General features: G+C 48.6%; 1 protein-coding gene across 3 annotated transcripts; it reads left to right on the top strand.

The window, feature by feature from the left end:
• The first annotated feature begins 589 nt into the window (after nucleotides 1-589).
• Nucleotides 590-14,867, top strand: ANKRD16 (ankyrin repeat domain 16). 3 transcript variants are annotated; one of them, XM_006041721.4, is made up of 7 exons: nucleotides 593-1,171; nucleotides 4,756-5,009; nucleotides 6,873-6,915; nucleotides 8,718-8,826; nucleotides 9,292-9,453; nucleotides 11,893-11,971; nucleotides 13,840-14,867. In XM_006041721.4, the coding sequence occupies exons 1-7, from the start codon at nucleotides 597-599 to the stop codon at nucleotides 14,019-14,021; spliced, it is 1,404 nt and encodes a 467-aa protein (XP_006041783.4). In that variant the 5' UTR covers nucleotides 593-596; the 3' UTR covers nucleotides 14,022-14,867. The 3 variants fall into 3 exon arrangements, with proteins under 3 accessions (XP_044783894.1, XP_006041783.4, XP_025119901.3); XM_025264116.3 differs by having other exon boundaries at nucleotides 597-1,171; nucleotides 4,756-4,976; XM_044927959.2 differs by lacking the exons at nucleotides 6,873-6,915; nucleotides 13,840-14,867 and having other exon boundaries at nucleotides 590-1,171; nucleotides 11,893-11,956.
• The last annotated feature ends 445 nt before the right edge of the window (nucleotides 14,868-15,312 follow it).

Genomic DNA, 15,312 nt, shown 5'->3' with positions numbered 1-15,312 from the left:
GATGTGAGCGGGCTGCGGGTGCGGCTCAGGGCAGGGCCCCAAGGAGCCCGCACGGAGAGCTAGGAACGATGTCCGGACCAATGTCCTCTACCTCCTGGTCGGGAGCTCCAGGCTGCGCGCAGCGCCGACGCACACCGTCCTCCGGCCGCGCTTCCTCGGGCCGTGGGCACAACATGCATCCCCGAGAAGAGTAAGCCCCCGAGTAGTCCGCCGACCGCCTTCACCAGCTCCGCCTCCGCCGCCACCGCCGCAGCCGCCCGGAGAAGAGCCCGCGGGCGACACTGACGGAACGCATCCCTGGCAAATCATAGCGCGCATTCGGAGGGGGCTCGCAGACGGACTCCAGCGGCCAATCGGAATGCGCATCCTTACTCTCACCCCACCCCGCTAGCGGTCCTCGTCCAATCCGAGCTTCCGCTAGCGCGGAAGAGGCGAGCAGAAACTTTCCCAGCGTTCCTCGAGGCTCTGGGACCCGCGGAGGGGCCGCGGCCGGCGCGGGTGGGCGGGGTCGAGGTTGTGGGCGGGGTTTCTTTGGGGCGTGGCCGTGGGCGGGGACGCGCGGGTCCCACCCCATCAAGGCGGGGCCAGAGCCGCGTATGACCCAGGCCTTCGGCGGCGGTCCAGAGGGTTCGCCCCAAAGAGAAACCACTGCGGGCGGCGGCGTTAGCGGCGGCTTGCGGGGCGCGTGGTCAGCCAGAGACCTGAGGGTCTGGGGGGCTGGGTGCATCCGGAAGAGGGTCCCCAGGGGCCAGACGGTCCCGGGGCAGGATCTCGAAGGCGGGCCCCGGCGGGGGCGGGGCGGGCCCAGAGGAGGGTCCCGGGCGGTCCCCGGCGGGCCCGAGCCCGCGGCCATGGCCGCGCCCGCCGATCCGCGGCGGCTGTGCCGGCTGGTGCAGGACGGCCGGCTGTGCACCCTGCGCGAGGAGTTGCGGGCGGCGGGGCACGCGGGCTGCGCGGGGCCAGCCGGGGACACCCTCCTGCACTGCGCCGCCCGCCACGGCCGCCGGGACGTCTTGGCCTATCTGGTCGAGGCCTGGGATCTGGACATCGAAGCCGCCAACCGGGACTACAAGCGGCCTCTGCACGAGGCTGCCTCCATGGGCCACCGGGACTGCGTGCGGTACCTGCTGGGCCGGGGGGCCGCGGTCGACTGCCTGAAGAAGGCCGACTGGTAAGTGGTGGGCCTTGCAGAGGGCCCCCACCCCTCCCCTCTGATGGCAGATTCCCACTCTTGGTCGGCCTCCACACCGTAGCCGGTCAGCCTTCCCCTACAGAGCAAAGCATCGTTGCTGCCCGTGTGAGGTTAACTGTTGCAGCCTCCTGCTCCAGGCTGCCTCCCGTGATAGAGCAGAGAGCAGTAAGGAGCATGCTCAGATAGAATAGACTCAAACTACGACTTGCCTGTGGGTACTGCGTGTTGCATGGGCCCCAGACGGGATGTTCTGGAAACATCTAGCTAAATGATTACTGCACCCATGACACTTTTTAACTTTCCGTTTTGAAATTCCTAGTTATAGCTTCTCAGAAATTTCCAAAGACAAGTGGGAAGTCCCATACACCTTCCCCCAGTCTTGCCCCAAAGTTAACATCTTACAGGGGGAGTACAGTAATAAAAAGAAGAAACCGACATTGCTACAATCAGGACACTTACTCAGATTTCACAGTTATACAGGTAAGCACAGGTAAGTGTGTGGGTTGCTCTGTGTGGTTTATCACATGACCACCTCCACAGGCACAGTGCTCACCTTTAGTCCATCAGTTCAGTTCAGTCGCTCAGTTGTGTCTGACTCTTTGGGACCCCATGGACTGCCGCACATCAGGCTTCCCTGTACGTCACCAACTCCCAGAGCTTGCTCAAACTCACATCCATTGAGTCGGTGATGCCATCCAACCATCTCATCCTCTGTCGTCCCCTTCCCTTCCTACCTTCAATCTTTCCCAGCATCAGGGTCTTTTCAAAGGAGTCAGTTCTTTGCATCAGGTGGCCAAAGTATTGGAGTTTCAGCTTCAGCATCAGTCCTTCCAATGAATATTCAGAACTGATTTCCTTTGGGATTGACTGGTTTGATCTTGCAGTCCAAGGGATTCTCAGGAGTTCTCCAACACCACACCTGTAACCATCACACGAAGCAATTGCATTCTGTTAATAGATCCACATGGTTTTCAGTCCTCACTATGTCTGTCTACTCACTTAGAGGTTTGAACACCTGAAGGTTCATAACATAATGAAGTTCCTGAATGAATCTGTAAGGAATCCCTGATCTTATATAAAAAAGAATTGCATCAGACAGCCATATAGCTTAATAATGTGCATCTTGCCCACTGGCATGGGGGAATAGGCCTCCTTATGTTTTGAGGTTTGCGCTGCTCCAAAATCACTGCAGATAGTGACTGCAGCCATGAAATTAAAAGACGCTTGCTCCTTGGAAGAAAAGTTATGACCAACCTAGATAGCATATTGAAAAGCAGAGACATTACTTTGCCAACAAAGGTCCGTCTAGTCAAGGCTATGGTTTTTCCAGTGGTCATGTATGGATGTGAGAGTTGGACTGTGAAGAAAGCTGAGTGCCGAAGAATTGATGCTTTTGAACTATGGTGTTGGAGAAGACTCTTGAGAGTCCCTTGGACTGCAAGGAGATCCAACCAGTCCATTCTGAAGGAGATTGGCCCTGGGATTTCTTTGGAAGGAATGATGCTAAAGCTGAAACTCCAGTACCTTGGCCACCTCATGCGAAGAGTTGACTCATTGGAAAAGACTCTGATGCTGGGAGGGATTGGGGGCAGGAGGAGAAGGGGAAGACAGAGGATGAGATGGCTGGATGGCATCACTGACTTGATGGACGTGAGTCTGAGTGAACTCCGGGAGTTGGTGATGGACAGGGAGGCCTGGTGTGTTGCAATTCATGGGGTCGCAAAGAGTCGGACACGACTGAGCGACTGAACTGAACTGAAGCACAAGACATTTTCTTCTGCTGCTAGTAAGTTGGTCTAAAGATAATGGAGGCACATTACCTCTTCTAAAACAGTTCTGTGGATAAAGAATAGCAAGGAGAGATAAAAAAGCCTTCCTCACCAATCAATGCAAAGAAATAGAAGAAAATGATAGAATGGGAAAGACTAGAGATCTCTGAACTGAACTGAACTGTGGATAAAGAAACAGCCTCCCAAAACAACCATCACAAGGGCAAGTTTCATTTGATTGTGGGCTTAGGAAGTGCAGTCACAGAGAGACATTTTTGACTGTTCTCACCTTGCTGGCTTTCGCAAGTCCCTTCTTCCCTGGAGTCATTCCCTCTGCGAAGCCCCTTCTTGAAGATTCCAGCCTTCATTCACCCAGGTTTCTCCCTCTTGATTTTTAATTCACTCTCATTACTACATTACCAGAAATAAAAAACCGAAACATTTTAAATATAGCAGTGTGTACATGACCATCTCAAATGCCCTAGCTGTCCCAATAAGGACGTACTGTATAGCACAGGAAACTTTGCTCCATGTTATATGGCAGCCTGGATGGGAGCGGGGGTTTGGGGAAGATTGGGTCCATGTATATGTATGGCTGAGTCTCTTCACTATTCACCTAAAACTATCACAACGTTGTTAATCGGCTGTACCCCAATACAAAATAAAAAATTTTTTAAATGAAAACAAGATTGTCGATGATTAAGTAATACCATGGCAGTCTCAGGACAAATCCTGGCTGAGACCCATCTAGTTGTGTTGAGCTCCGGCTGCGCCAGACCCTGGGGATAGGAGGTAACCAGGGTATACCCTGCTTTCCAGGGGTCGTGGGCATGAGAGGGTTCCCAGGTCACTCAGAGAATATCCTGCCGGTCCAGATGATGCAAGAGACATGGGTTTGATCCCTGGGTCGGGAAGATCCCCCAGAGGAGGACATGGCAACCCACTCCAGTATTCTTGCCCAGGAGATCCCACGGTCAGAGGAGCCTGGTGGGCTACGAGTTGGACATGACTGACTGAGCATGTGCACACGCAGGAGCAGATGGGAAGCAGAAGCACTGAATCACTTTAGTGGGAGGAGAGTAGTTGACAGTGATGTAGTTCAGTCTCCCCAGTTGTGGACACACATCAGGTCAGGAACTTAACATAATAAACCACTGTTCCACCTGCTCTACCAGTGTAGGCTCCTTTCAGCAAGGCGCTGTGTTGAGTGCTCCTTTTTCCTTTTATTTATTTATTTTTAAAATATTTATTTGGCCCTGCTTGTGTGTGCATACTCAGTCTCTCAGTCTTGTCCGACTCTGCAATACCATGGACTGTAGCCCGCCAGGCTCCTCTGTCCATGGGATTCTCTAAGCAAGAATCCTACCATTTCCTTCTCCATCAAATGCTCTTTTTAAAGTTGTTTCACCACAGTTTAATAAAGGGTTACTGATTGAAGTGAATGGGATGATCTAGCAAAGTGCCTCTTTTGCCGAGATTCAGCACAAACTTTGGTGGGTTCTGTCCCAGTTCAATGCTATACGAAAAACTAGTTCAGAAGCACCTTTGCCTCCTCTGTGTTTCCCACTTATAAGGGCACCCATATCACAGTCGTTTTTCCCTGGTTATTTCTCCCAGCTTCCTCACGGCAGGCAGGAAAGTTACCAGCCAAAGCTGTTTGCCTGCTTACCAGACCCCCTGAGTCCTCCAGGTCTTCCTTCTCCTCCATGGGTGTGCGTTTTTCTGAAGCCCTGGTCCCAGGCTTCCAGGATCTCAGCTGTTGTTCCACCTGACAGCTTGTCCCATCGGCCTTAGGACTCCTCTGATGATGGCCTGCACGAGGAGAAACCTCGAGGTGATCCAGGATCTCGTGGAGCACGGCGCCAATCCGCTCCTGAAGAACAAAGACGGCTGGAACAGTTTTCACATCGCCAGCCGTGAGGGCGACCCTCTGATCCTCCAGTACCTGCTTGCGGTTTGCCCCTCTGCCTGGAGGACAGAGAGCAAGATCGGGAGGACCCCGCTGCACACGGCAGGTGTGGTCCAGACCTGCGGGATGCCCCCCCATGGTGAGGGTGGTAAGGGGAAGTAGGGGGCAGGGAACACAAGCTGCTTTGGAGTGTTTTGGCAAACAGTTTCCAAAGCCAGTGTCACTCGGCGCTCAGCTTGGGCTGCTTTCTTGTTTTAGGTGACTTTTCACTTCTATCTGTCTTCTCCTCCCCAGTTAGTTAGATGGTGGTGGTGGTGGTGGTTCAGTCGCTAAGTTGTGTCCAACTCTTGCAATCCCCAGGGACTGTAGTCCACCAGGCTCCTCTGTCCATGGAATTCTCCAGGCAAGAACACTGGAGTGGCTTGCCATTGCCATCCACAAGTTAGATGGTGGGCTGCTTCTGTTCCTTACTATGTCTCTGACCTTGGGCAAGGAAATTAATCTCTCGGGCAGGTTTTCTTAGCCACAGAATAATGGCAGCAATGAAGCCCATATCACAGGGTCATGGGGATTAAAGTATATGCACATCCCTCAGCACAGCGCTCCACACACAGTGAGCTCAGAACGGCTTCTGTTTTCACATGATTATGATTATTATTATTAAAAGCAGAAGGAAAAGGGGACTATTCCCTCATATCTTCAGCAACACCTGCCACTGTGCTGTCCATTTAAATAAACACGAACGAGAGTCTGCTCAGTTGTGTCTGACTCTTTGCAACCCCATCGACTGTAGCCAGGCTCCCATGTCTATAGGATTCTCCAGGCAAGAGTACTGGAGTGGGTTGCCATTTCCTTCTCCAGAGGATCTTCCCGAGCCAGGGATCGAACCGGTGTCTCTTGCACCTCCGGCATTGACCGGCAGACTCCACTACTAGCGCCACCTGGGAAGCACACGGGTGCTTAAAATTAAATCCCAAAGCGCAGTGGATTGTGACTCATCCAGTGATAATGTCGAATATAATTCTGGGCCACTCTTTTGATTGTTTGGAGTAATTATCCTTAACTCTGGACTAAATATTTGTAGATTATCTTAAATTAGTTGAAAGCGAAAGTGTAGCAGTGTAAGACGAAAGGGGCATTAAGCAGCCCAGGAATTCAAATAAAGACGTTTAGACCGTAATTGGTAGCCTGCTGAGCAGTAACTTGAACTTGAATACAGGGCTTTTAGACTTCTCAGAAATCAAGACCCGTGACATGATATCGTTGAGGAGGTAGGCACACAGTTGTTCTGGTCACTGGGGGCAGTTAGGAACCAAGGTATCCTTTTTAAAACTTTGGACATAGGGGCTTCCCTGATTGTCCAGTGGTTTAGACTCCATGCTTCCACTGCAAGGGGCATGGGTTCAATCCCTGGTTGGGCAGCTAAAATTCCACATGCCTTGCAACACATTCCCCCACCCCCCAAAAAAGGAAAAAAACTTTGCATATGAGTGGAATTCCCTGCTCATACACTGTTTGATGAGCTCCCCTGCTCTTGTGAAGGAGCAGTTAGCACCCGGTCATTAACACAAAACAGTGGAGAACAGAGAGTCAAAAATCTTTATTATGGAGGATAGTTATTTTTAGCAGCAGAATTAAATTCCTGGTTATTTTGTCATGGATTACTCTTACAATGTTTTACATTTCCCAGGCAAAAACCACCTGGCCCTAGGGATTTGTAGCATAAGGATGAGGATGGAGGTTTAGGGTTAAAAGTTTGCCATGCAAGTCTTATAAAGACAGGATGATAAAGTGGAGGCCTTGTACCCGTTAGGTGAAAATACGACCCTTCCCCACTCCTCCAGCTGAATCTGTCCTTTTCTGGGGCGGTGGCAGCAAGCCTAACCCAGTACTCCTTTCTGGGAGGCACAGTTACAGGGACGGGGCAGAGAGAGGTGCCAAGAGGGAAGAGGCATTCTAATTTTGCACTAAAAAGCTCTCATTCTCAACTCTCTCCTCCCAGCAATGCATGGCTGTTTAGAGGCAGTAGAGGTGCTTCTTCAGAGGTAAGAACAAAACAGCAAATTGAGGACAATATCTGCTAATTCTGACAGAGTTAGTATCATAAAGAGTTGCTGCATAAAGAGCTCAGACAAATTGTCCAGAAAGAATCTAAGGCACCAAGAGAGAAATGAAGAAAGGACATAAGCAGATAAAGAAGGTGAAACAAAAACAGCTGACAAACCTGGGGAGAATTTATCCCTTTATCTGTTCGCCCAACAAACATTCATTCACTCGCTTTCACATCAGTTTTGGACACATTGAGTTACATGTACCTGTGAGACACCCAGGAAGAGTTGTCCACCGGGCAGTTAGACACAGATTTAGATAGGTGTGGCCGAGATACAGGAGTGGGCCTCATTGGCGTAGAAGTGACGATTGAATCCAGAGGATGAAAGAGGTTACCTAGGAGATGGTGAGTGAAGAAGAGGAAGCCTAATGCAGCGCCCTGAGAGCGTCGCTGTGTGGGGCTCACCTGCTGCACGTTGGGACATATGTGTTGTCTGCAGTCATTAATACTCCTTCATTCAACCATCACTTTCTAAGTGCCTCCTATGTGTTAGGCACTAGGCAATAAGCAGTAAACACAGTCCTTTCCCTGACCGCCTGCAGGCTAATGTAGAAGCCGAGTATAGACACACCATCACAGAAATGTCCTAAAATTACAAATTGTGATAAAATTGCAAAGGGAAAGCCCTCAGTTCTGTGCAGGAGCACAGGTCGTCCCTATAGATCTGTGGGGAAGAAGGCTCTGTGAGGTCTCCTTGAAGCTGCAATGCGAAGGATGCCTTGGATTTGGCAAGGTGAAGAATGGCGCTGGGATGTTCCAGGCAGAGTGTCCAGCAAGTGCAAAGGCAGCAAAGAGCCAGTAGCTAGAGGAGCAGGAGGAGGTGAGACAGGCAGGATTGTTGAAGGTAGGAACGGAAGAAGATGGGACAGGTAGGAGGTGGGGCTGAGAAAAAGGGGAGATGGGTAGGACCACAAAGAAGATAGGAACACAGTAGAAGGTAGGAACGGAAGAAGGTGGGACAGGTAGGAGGTGGGGCCAAGAAGAAGGAGCACAGAAAAGGTGGGAGCAGAGAAGGAGGAATGGAAGAAGGCAGGACTGGTAGGCAGTGAGGCCGAGAAGAAGGAGAGATAAGTAGGACCATGAAGAACATAGAAACAGAAGAGAAGGTAGGAATGGAAGGAGGACAGATGGGCTGTGCGACCAGGTTGAAGGGGGTCTCCTTAAGCACAGGGAGAAGAGACCCAAGGAACCTGGAGAAGTAAGTAGGTTCCACATAGTCCTGACCTACGAGGTCATATTGAGCTTTGTAGAATGTCCTTTGTGGTTGGGAAGCAGTTAAAGGTTTTAACCAGGAGTGGCCATAACCTAAATATGTGGTGAAAAGATTACTCTGTTGGTTGTGAGAACAAAATGTCTGGGGCGGAACTAAAGAGAGGAAAACAGGTAGGAGGCTGTTGGCTGTTGCCTCCGTCTTAAGGGGTGAAGACGAAGCTGGAAAGGATACCAGTTTGTTTCACATGCTGGATGGAGAATTGAGAGGTTTTGTGAGCGATAAGGGGCGACTATAAAGCTCTGCATGAGAAGCTGGAGAGATGACGGTCCCTAAAATGGAATGGGAAGTTGGGGGAGGAGTAGGTTTGCTGGGACACCAATGTGCTCCCCAGACGCTGAGGCAGGAACACAGGGCAAGCACATCAGGTCCTCACGGGTCCTCTGTAAGGCAGGTGGGCCAGAGTCAGCGCTGTAGGGTTTGAAGCAGTGACTGTTCTCAGCTGTTGCTTTGGGTCTGGGCTCCAGGTGCCAGTACGAACCGGACTGCAGAGACAGGTGTGGCCTCACGCCCTTCATGGACGCCGTTCAGTGTGGCCACACGGACGTGGCCAGGCTGCTCCTCAAAAAACACAAGGTAGAGAAATGGTTTGGTTCTGTCCCTTCAGTTATTCCTACAAGTTTTAGCCCAGGGGATAAACAGGAAGCATGGTGATTCAGATGGTGGGTTCAGAACTCAGAACTCCGCCACCCTCTTTAAGCATCATATGTAAAACAGACAAGTTTCACTTTTTCACGGGGTTACTGTAAGGATTAAATAAATGTACAGAAAGCAGTTAGCAAAATGTCTTCAATAAACAGCAGCTGTTTCATAGTAATAATAACAACAGACTCTCCCTAGTGACTATACTTTTTTAGCTAGTGATTTAGCTTTGAATCTTAAGCACTTCTTTGGTTAGAGCATCCTTTGAGAATCCGACAAAAGCTTTGTATGATCTACCCAGAAAAACACATGTATACGGCAGAGTTTTGCCAAAAGTTAAAAGGTCTATGGACCCGAGTGTCTGTTCTCCTTTTGCTCATGTCTGTCCTCACCTCCTAGGCTTGCATGTCTGCTGAGGACTCGCTGGGGGCCCAGGCCATCCACCGGGCAGCAGTCACTGGGCAGGATGAAGCCATCCGATTCCTGGTCTCGGAGCTTGGCGTCGACGTTGATGCAAGAGCAGGATCCACCCATCTCACGGCACTTCACTTTGCAGCTAAGGTTTGTTTCTTTCCAGAACGGTGTTCCAGCTCCATAAGGGCTTGCCTAACCCTGTTGATGAGTAACCTGTAGTCCTGGTTCTTCTGCTTCATCTCTTTGGAAGAAGGAAATTGCCCATAACATACTCTTGAAATGGTCCTGATTCTGAAGCCCTGGGTCCCTTTGCATAGAAACCTGCCTCTATTTGTTTCTAGGTAAAAAAAGCCCTTTACTCCATGTAATGCCTGCGCTAGGTGTTCCTCCCACCTTTTTGTGCACCGTGCACCACCTTTTTGTTTTCAGGAATAATGTTATTTGAAGCCATAAAAATCCATCGTATGAAATTCCTAGCTCTTTATCCTTTTACTGGATTTCAGAAGATTTCTTTAGCTAAGACAAAGAAATTGCATTTACTGGGCTCTCTGACTGATACATGAAGGGCTTCCCTGGCAACTCAGTGGTAAAGAACCCACCTGCCAACGAAGGAGGTGCGAGTTCAGTCCCTGGGTTGGGAAGATTCCCTGGGAAAGGAAATGGCTACTGTTGACTAAAAAAGATGTACAACTTGAGAGTTGCGAGTTAAGTTTTATTTGGGCCAAAATGAGGACTGCAGCCTGGGAGGCAGCATCTCAGATAGCTCTGAGAGACTGCTCCAGAGTGGCAGTGGGGGAAGGCCAATATATATGTAAGGTTTAGGTGAAGGGGGAGTTCCATACCATAAAATACTCATTTTACAAAAGGCTTTTTTTGTTAGTCATGAGGATCTGATGTCACCATGGAGGGATTTAGTGCTTCTCTAGATTTGAGGAGATGCAAGGATTGAGATCATAAAATCTGTTCCTAAAAATGTCCATCTATAAAAACCTGTCCCACCAGATTCCCTGGAGCACAGAGCGCCTCCTGGCAGCTTGAACTCCCTCAGGGGTTGTTGAAGGTCAACAGCTAGAGCGGCATGGGGTTCAATCTCCATAGAAGCAGGTGGCAAATGTCTTTGTGTTCACTCATTGTCAGTGCTCTTGCCAAGTGCCAATTTGTAGTTGACACTACCCACTCCAGTATTTTTGCCTGGAGAATCCCCGTGGACAGAGGAGCCTAGGGGGCTACAGTCCATGGGGTCGAATAGAGTCGGACACAATGACTAAACAACCACAACTGATGCATGAAGTATTAAAGGAGTCCAGAACTTTTTGCTAGGAAAGTAGTTGGCTAGTAGTTGGCTTACACCTTCCTCTTTCACAAGATGTGAGTGTTTTGTGTATAATCTTTAACATTATTGGCTGCCTGCCTTTCCTTGTTTTCTAGCAACAGTAATAGATGTTCTTCTGGGGACCTGCACTCTCCTACCTATGTTCCCCTTTGACAACATGGGTATATAGTTGAGGGTGGGCTGAGTGTGTGGTCTGGGGCCACAGGGGGACAAAAGCGAGTGGGAAGATGGAACCTGCAGCCTCGCTTTCCACCTCAGCAGGTACTGACGGGCTGACTGGCTGGACGTCAGCTGTGTCAGTTGCTTCACAAAGGACGATGCCAGCTGTGATAAGAATCGTGCCTGGGCAGGTTACATTGTGTTCCAGTCTCTCTTCTCCCCTAAGGGGTTAGCAAAGAGCATGTTTGCTTGGAAGATTTAGAATTGTGTCTTCTAAGAAAATCACAAGATTTTAACTCCTTACACTGGGATGAAACCCAGCCGTGCACCACTGTATGTGTGCTCAGTCATGTCAGATTCCTGTGCGACCCCCTGGACTATAGCCCACCAGGATCCTCTGTTCATGGGATTCTCCAGGCAAGAAGCCTGGAGTGGGTTGCCATTTCCTTCCCCAGAAACCCAACGATAGTGGTTAGTAATTTGGCCTCAAAGTTGATCGTCTCTCTTCTAATAACTAAACATCACCTGCATCTTTATTTAATGATTTATACTGGATTTTGATAGTAATGTGATGAGCCTTCCTTTAGATATGAAAATTCAGTTTTAGCAGTTAAGTACTTTAGTTAAGTACTTTTGATGCTTTCAAATTGTGGTGCTGGAGAAGACTCTTGAGAGTCCATTGAACAGCAAGGAGATCCAACCTGTCAATCCTGAAGGAAATCAACCCTGAATATTCGTTGAAAAGACTGATGCTGAAGCTAAAGCTCCAGTACTTTGGCCACCTGATGTGAAGAACTGAGTCACTGGAAAACAGCCTGATGCTGGGAAAGATTGAAGGCAGGAGAAGGGGGCAACAGAAGATGAGATGGTTGGATGGCAACACTGACTCAATGGACATGAGTTTGAACAAACTCCAGGAGATAGTGAAGGACAGGGAATCCTGGCATGATGCAGTCCATGGGTCGCAAAGAATTGGGCATGACTGAGCAACTGAACAACAACTTTAGAAAAAGCACTTTATATGCAGTAGAGTTTGTGTTTAAGGCTTGCTTTTGTCATCACTGCAGTGGTAACACGTTTATTTCAACACTCAGGAAGGTCACGTGAGCACAGTCCAGATGCTCTTATCCTTGGGTGCTGACATCAACTCCAAGGACGAAAGAAATCGATCAGGTATGATCTCATTTTACATGGACTTTGAAAATTGTTAGTAAGCTGAATATAAACAAAATTAACAGTGAACTTTTATGTTAGAAAAATTAGTCTTAAGATTCTGTTCCTCTGCTCAGTTGGTAAAGAATCTGCCTGCAATGCAGGAGACCTAGGTTCAATTCCTGGGTCAAAGATCTTCTGGAGAAGGAAATGGCAACCCACTCCAGTCTTCTTGTGTGGAGAATCCCATGGATAGAGGAGCCTGGCAGGCTACAGTCCATGGGATCGCAAAAGTTGGTCACGACTGAGCAATTAAACCACAACCTAACAAAATTAACAATAAACTTTTATGGTTGAAAAATTAGTCTTAATATTATTCCTCTAATAGCTCAGTACCTTTTAATTCAAATAACATATCCATTTGCAAAGCTATAGAACTATTGCTATTACCATGGCAGCAATAATACTTTACTGCCTCTAGTATTACAGTGTTCGTAGGAGCTTAAACCACTTAACATATGTGACATCCAAGCAATTTTTTTTAACTTTTTGTTTTGTCTCAGGGTGTAGCCGATTAACAGTGTTGTGATGGTTTCAGTGAACAGCGAAGGGACTCAGCCATACATACACATGTATCCATTCTCCCCCAACCCCCACTCCCATCCAGGCTGGGCACAACACTGAGCAGAGTCCCCTGTGTCAGAGCACTTTCTGTGTTAATCCGTGATCACACCAGCCCCCGGGGTGTCACGTGGATTCTTCACAGGCCGTCTCTCTTGGAATGTATTTTAAAACCTTAATCACTGTAATTTTTTAGATTTGAGGCTCAGATATTTTTAGAGCTAACCCCTTAGTCTTGGGTTTTGGAATAAACTTTCTCAGTAGCATTCTGTGCATCAGTGACCATCTTGCCAGGGTTTAGTGGGACCTGTGATGCTTCAAGGCTCACAGGTAACCTGCCCCTCACTCCAGGGCTGCAGATGGAGGCCACTGAGTCCAGGGACACAAGCTTTCTCCTGACAGCAGGGGAGCAGGACCCAGGCTCTTCCGGCCCCCAGGAAGCAGACTCAGTGCTAGTTTCTAACCAGAGTGGGAAAGTGTGTCAGCAGTTTTTCTTTCCCTTACATCTTTCTTACTCATAGTGATATTTTTAACTTACACAGTGAATTCACAAAACTTTGAAAATGCCTTCTGTACCATTTAAAATCTCCTGGTTCTTATTAATTTGCTGTGTGCATGTCAGTCATGTCCGACTCTTTGTGACCCCCTAGACTGTAGCCCGAGCCAGGCTCCTCTGGCCATGGGATTCTCCAGGCAAGAATACTGGAGTGGGGTGCCATGTCCTCCTCCAGGGGGTCTTCCTGACCCAGGGATCGAACCCAGGTCTCTCGCGGCTCTTGCACTGTCAGGCGAATTCTTTACCACTAAGCCACCTGGGCTTCCCTGGTAGCTCACATGGTAAAAAAAAGTCTGCCTGCAATGTGGGAGGACCAGGTTTGATCCCTGGGTTGGGAAGATCCCCCTGGAGAAGGATATGGCACCCCACTCCAGTATTCTTGCCTGGAGAATCCCATGGACAGAAGAGCCTGACTCGGGCTACAGTTTGTGGGGTTGATAAAGAGTCAGACATGACTCATTAACTAACTTCTGTGCTTTAGACAAGTCTCAAATCCTCCCCAATTGGTTCTGTTACTTTTAAAACCACTTCTGACCAAATCAGGTTAAAAGGAAAAATGTTTAGATCCAGAATAGACAAAGTCATAGGCATGAATATGGAATTATGAAATCTGTGCAGCTGAAGGAACCAGAGTTTCTATCAGGGGCACCCGGCTCCCCTGTCTGTACTGCTGTGAGTGATGCCCTAAGCTGAGTCCTCTGTTCCCACCCAGCCCTGCACCTGGCCTGCGCGGGGCAGCACGCGGCCTGTGTCCAGTTCCTCCTGAGCTCTGGGCTCCAGGACTCTCCGGACGTCACAGGCGCCCTGGCTCAGCATCTCACACGGAGCCCCAACGTCCTTCAGTGCTTCAACAACAGCACGATGGCTGAGGGCATTTCCAGAGGTAGACAGTGAATCCATGGGAATGCGTGTGCTGCTACTTCAGTTGCCAGCAGGTGCAGTGAAATAGGCCAGGAGCCGGTGTTTTCTGCACACCCCCTCAGGTGGAGCACCGCCTCCTTCCCACCCCCCGCCCTGGGATGAGGCAGCTGGCTTCCTGGCTTGATGACAGCCCATTGCACATTCGGACTCTTTCCAGGATCTCTGATTCACTTTTTCTACCTTCGAGTGGAGTTGATCATGGGGATGAAGTCTTCATCTGGAATCCTTAGGGAAGCATAAAAATACAGGGTGGGGACTTCCCTGGTGGTTCAGTGGTTAAGATTGTACTTCCGCTGCCAGGGCCAAGGTTCAATCCCTTGTTCGGGAACTAAGATCCCCACATGCCTCGAGGTACAGCCAAAAAATAAAATAGTTGTTTTAAAAAAGAAAATACAGTGTGCCGGCTGTTATGTGTGAGATGTTTTATAATAAATCACGTGTGGAAAGGCCATGATAACATTTAGAATGTAGCAACTTGCCATTGCCTTGAGCCACAAAACATGACTGGCCTGTTTACTTTCTTCTTTCACAGGCTTTTCATTGGTCATTACAGTGGTTTAGCTTTTGGTTTCAAAGCCGGAAAGGAAATGCAAGGATCTATTTACATAGACAGTTTAAAAGCAGTTAATGGAAATGCGTCTGTATTCTAAACTCTGCTTCTTAATGTTAAACATTAAAACATTTAATGTACATTAAAGCATTTAATTAAACATTTAAAGTTTAAAACATTAAACTATAATGTTTTAATCATAAGGTTATTATTTTTTTAATGACAATTCTGTATTGGCTCACTTTGGATAATAAACGCGTCTACAAACACATCGAAGATATTTTCAAACCTTTTTCATAACCTCATTTGGAGGATGGTGTCTGTTCTTGAAGCCACAGGTCGAGTGTCCTGTCCCATCTGCCCAGGGAAAGTGATTTGTGACTCTCCAATAAATGAGACACTTGACATCATAACTTTAAGAAATTCTGTAGCAACTTAGATTAGAGGATGAGTCCTCCAGCATTTGGATTCTTTTCTTTTTTTAATGCAAAGAATAATTATCAATCCCAGCCAATCTGTTAGAGAAAAATGTATGTGTCAATCACAAGCAACTCAGTCCCCTCGTTCAGAGTAATCTGGTGGGAACTTAACAGACGTGGCAAGAATGTCGAATTCTTCACTATTCCCAGACAGTGCTGGCGGGTTTTTATCTCTAGCAACCAGATAAATGCTCTGGTAGAAACACGATGGGCTTCCCAAGTGGCTCAGTGGTAG

The sequence above is a fragment of the Bubalus bubalis genome, chromosome 14 (assembly GCF_019923935.1).
Source record: "Bubalus bubalis isolate 160015118507 breed Murrah chromosome 14, NDDB_SH_1, whole genome shotgun sequence".
NCBI lineage: Eukaryota > Metazoa > Chordata > Mammalia > Artiodactyla > Bovidae > Bubalus > Bubalus bubalis.
Note: the sequence above shows the minus strand (reverse complement) of the source record. Positions and strands in the feature narration are given on the sequence as shown.

Bases quoted from the DNA above. Each gene is read 5' to 3' on its own strand.
- ANKRD16 (XM_006041721.4), top strand. From the start codon at position 597: ATGACCCAGGCCTTCGGCGGCGGTCCAGAGGGTTCGCCCCAAAGAGAA. The intron at 1,172-4,755 runs GTAAGTGGTGGG...CATCGGCCTTAG, and splicing joins TGCCTGAAGAAGGCCGACTG to GACTCCTCTGATGATGGCCT. The intron at 5,010-6,872 runs GTGAGGGTGGTA...CTCTCCTCCCAG, and splicing joins CTGCGGGATGCCCCCCCATG to CAATGCATGGCTGTTTAGAG.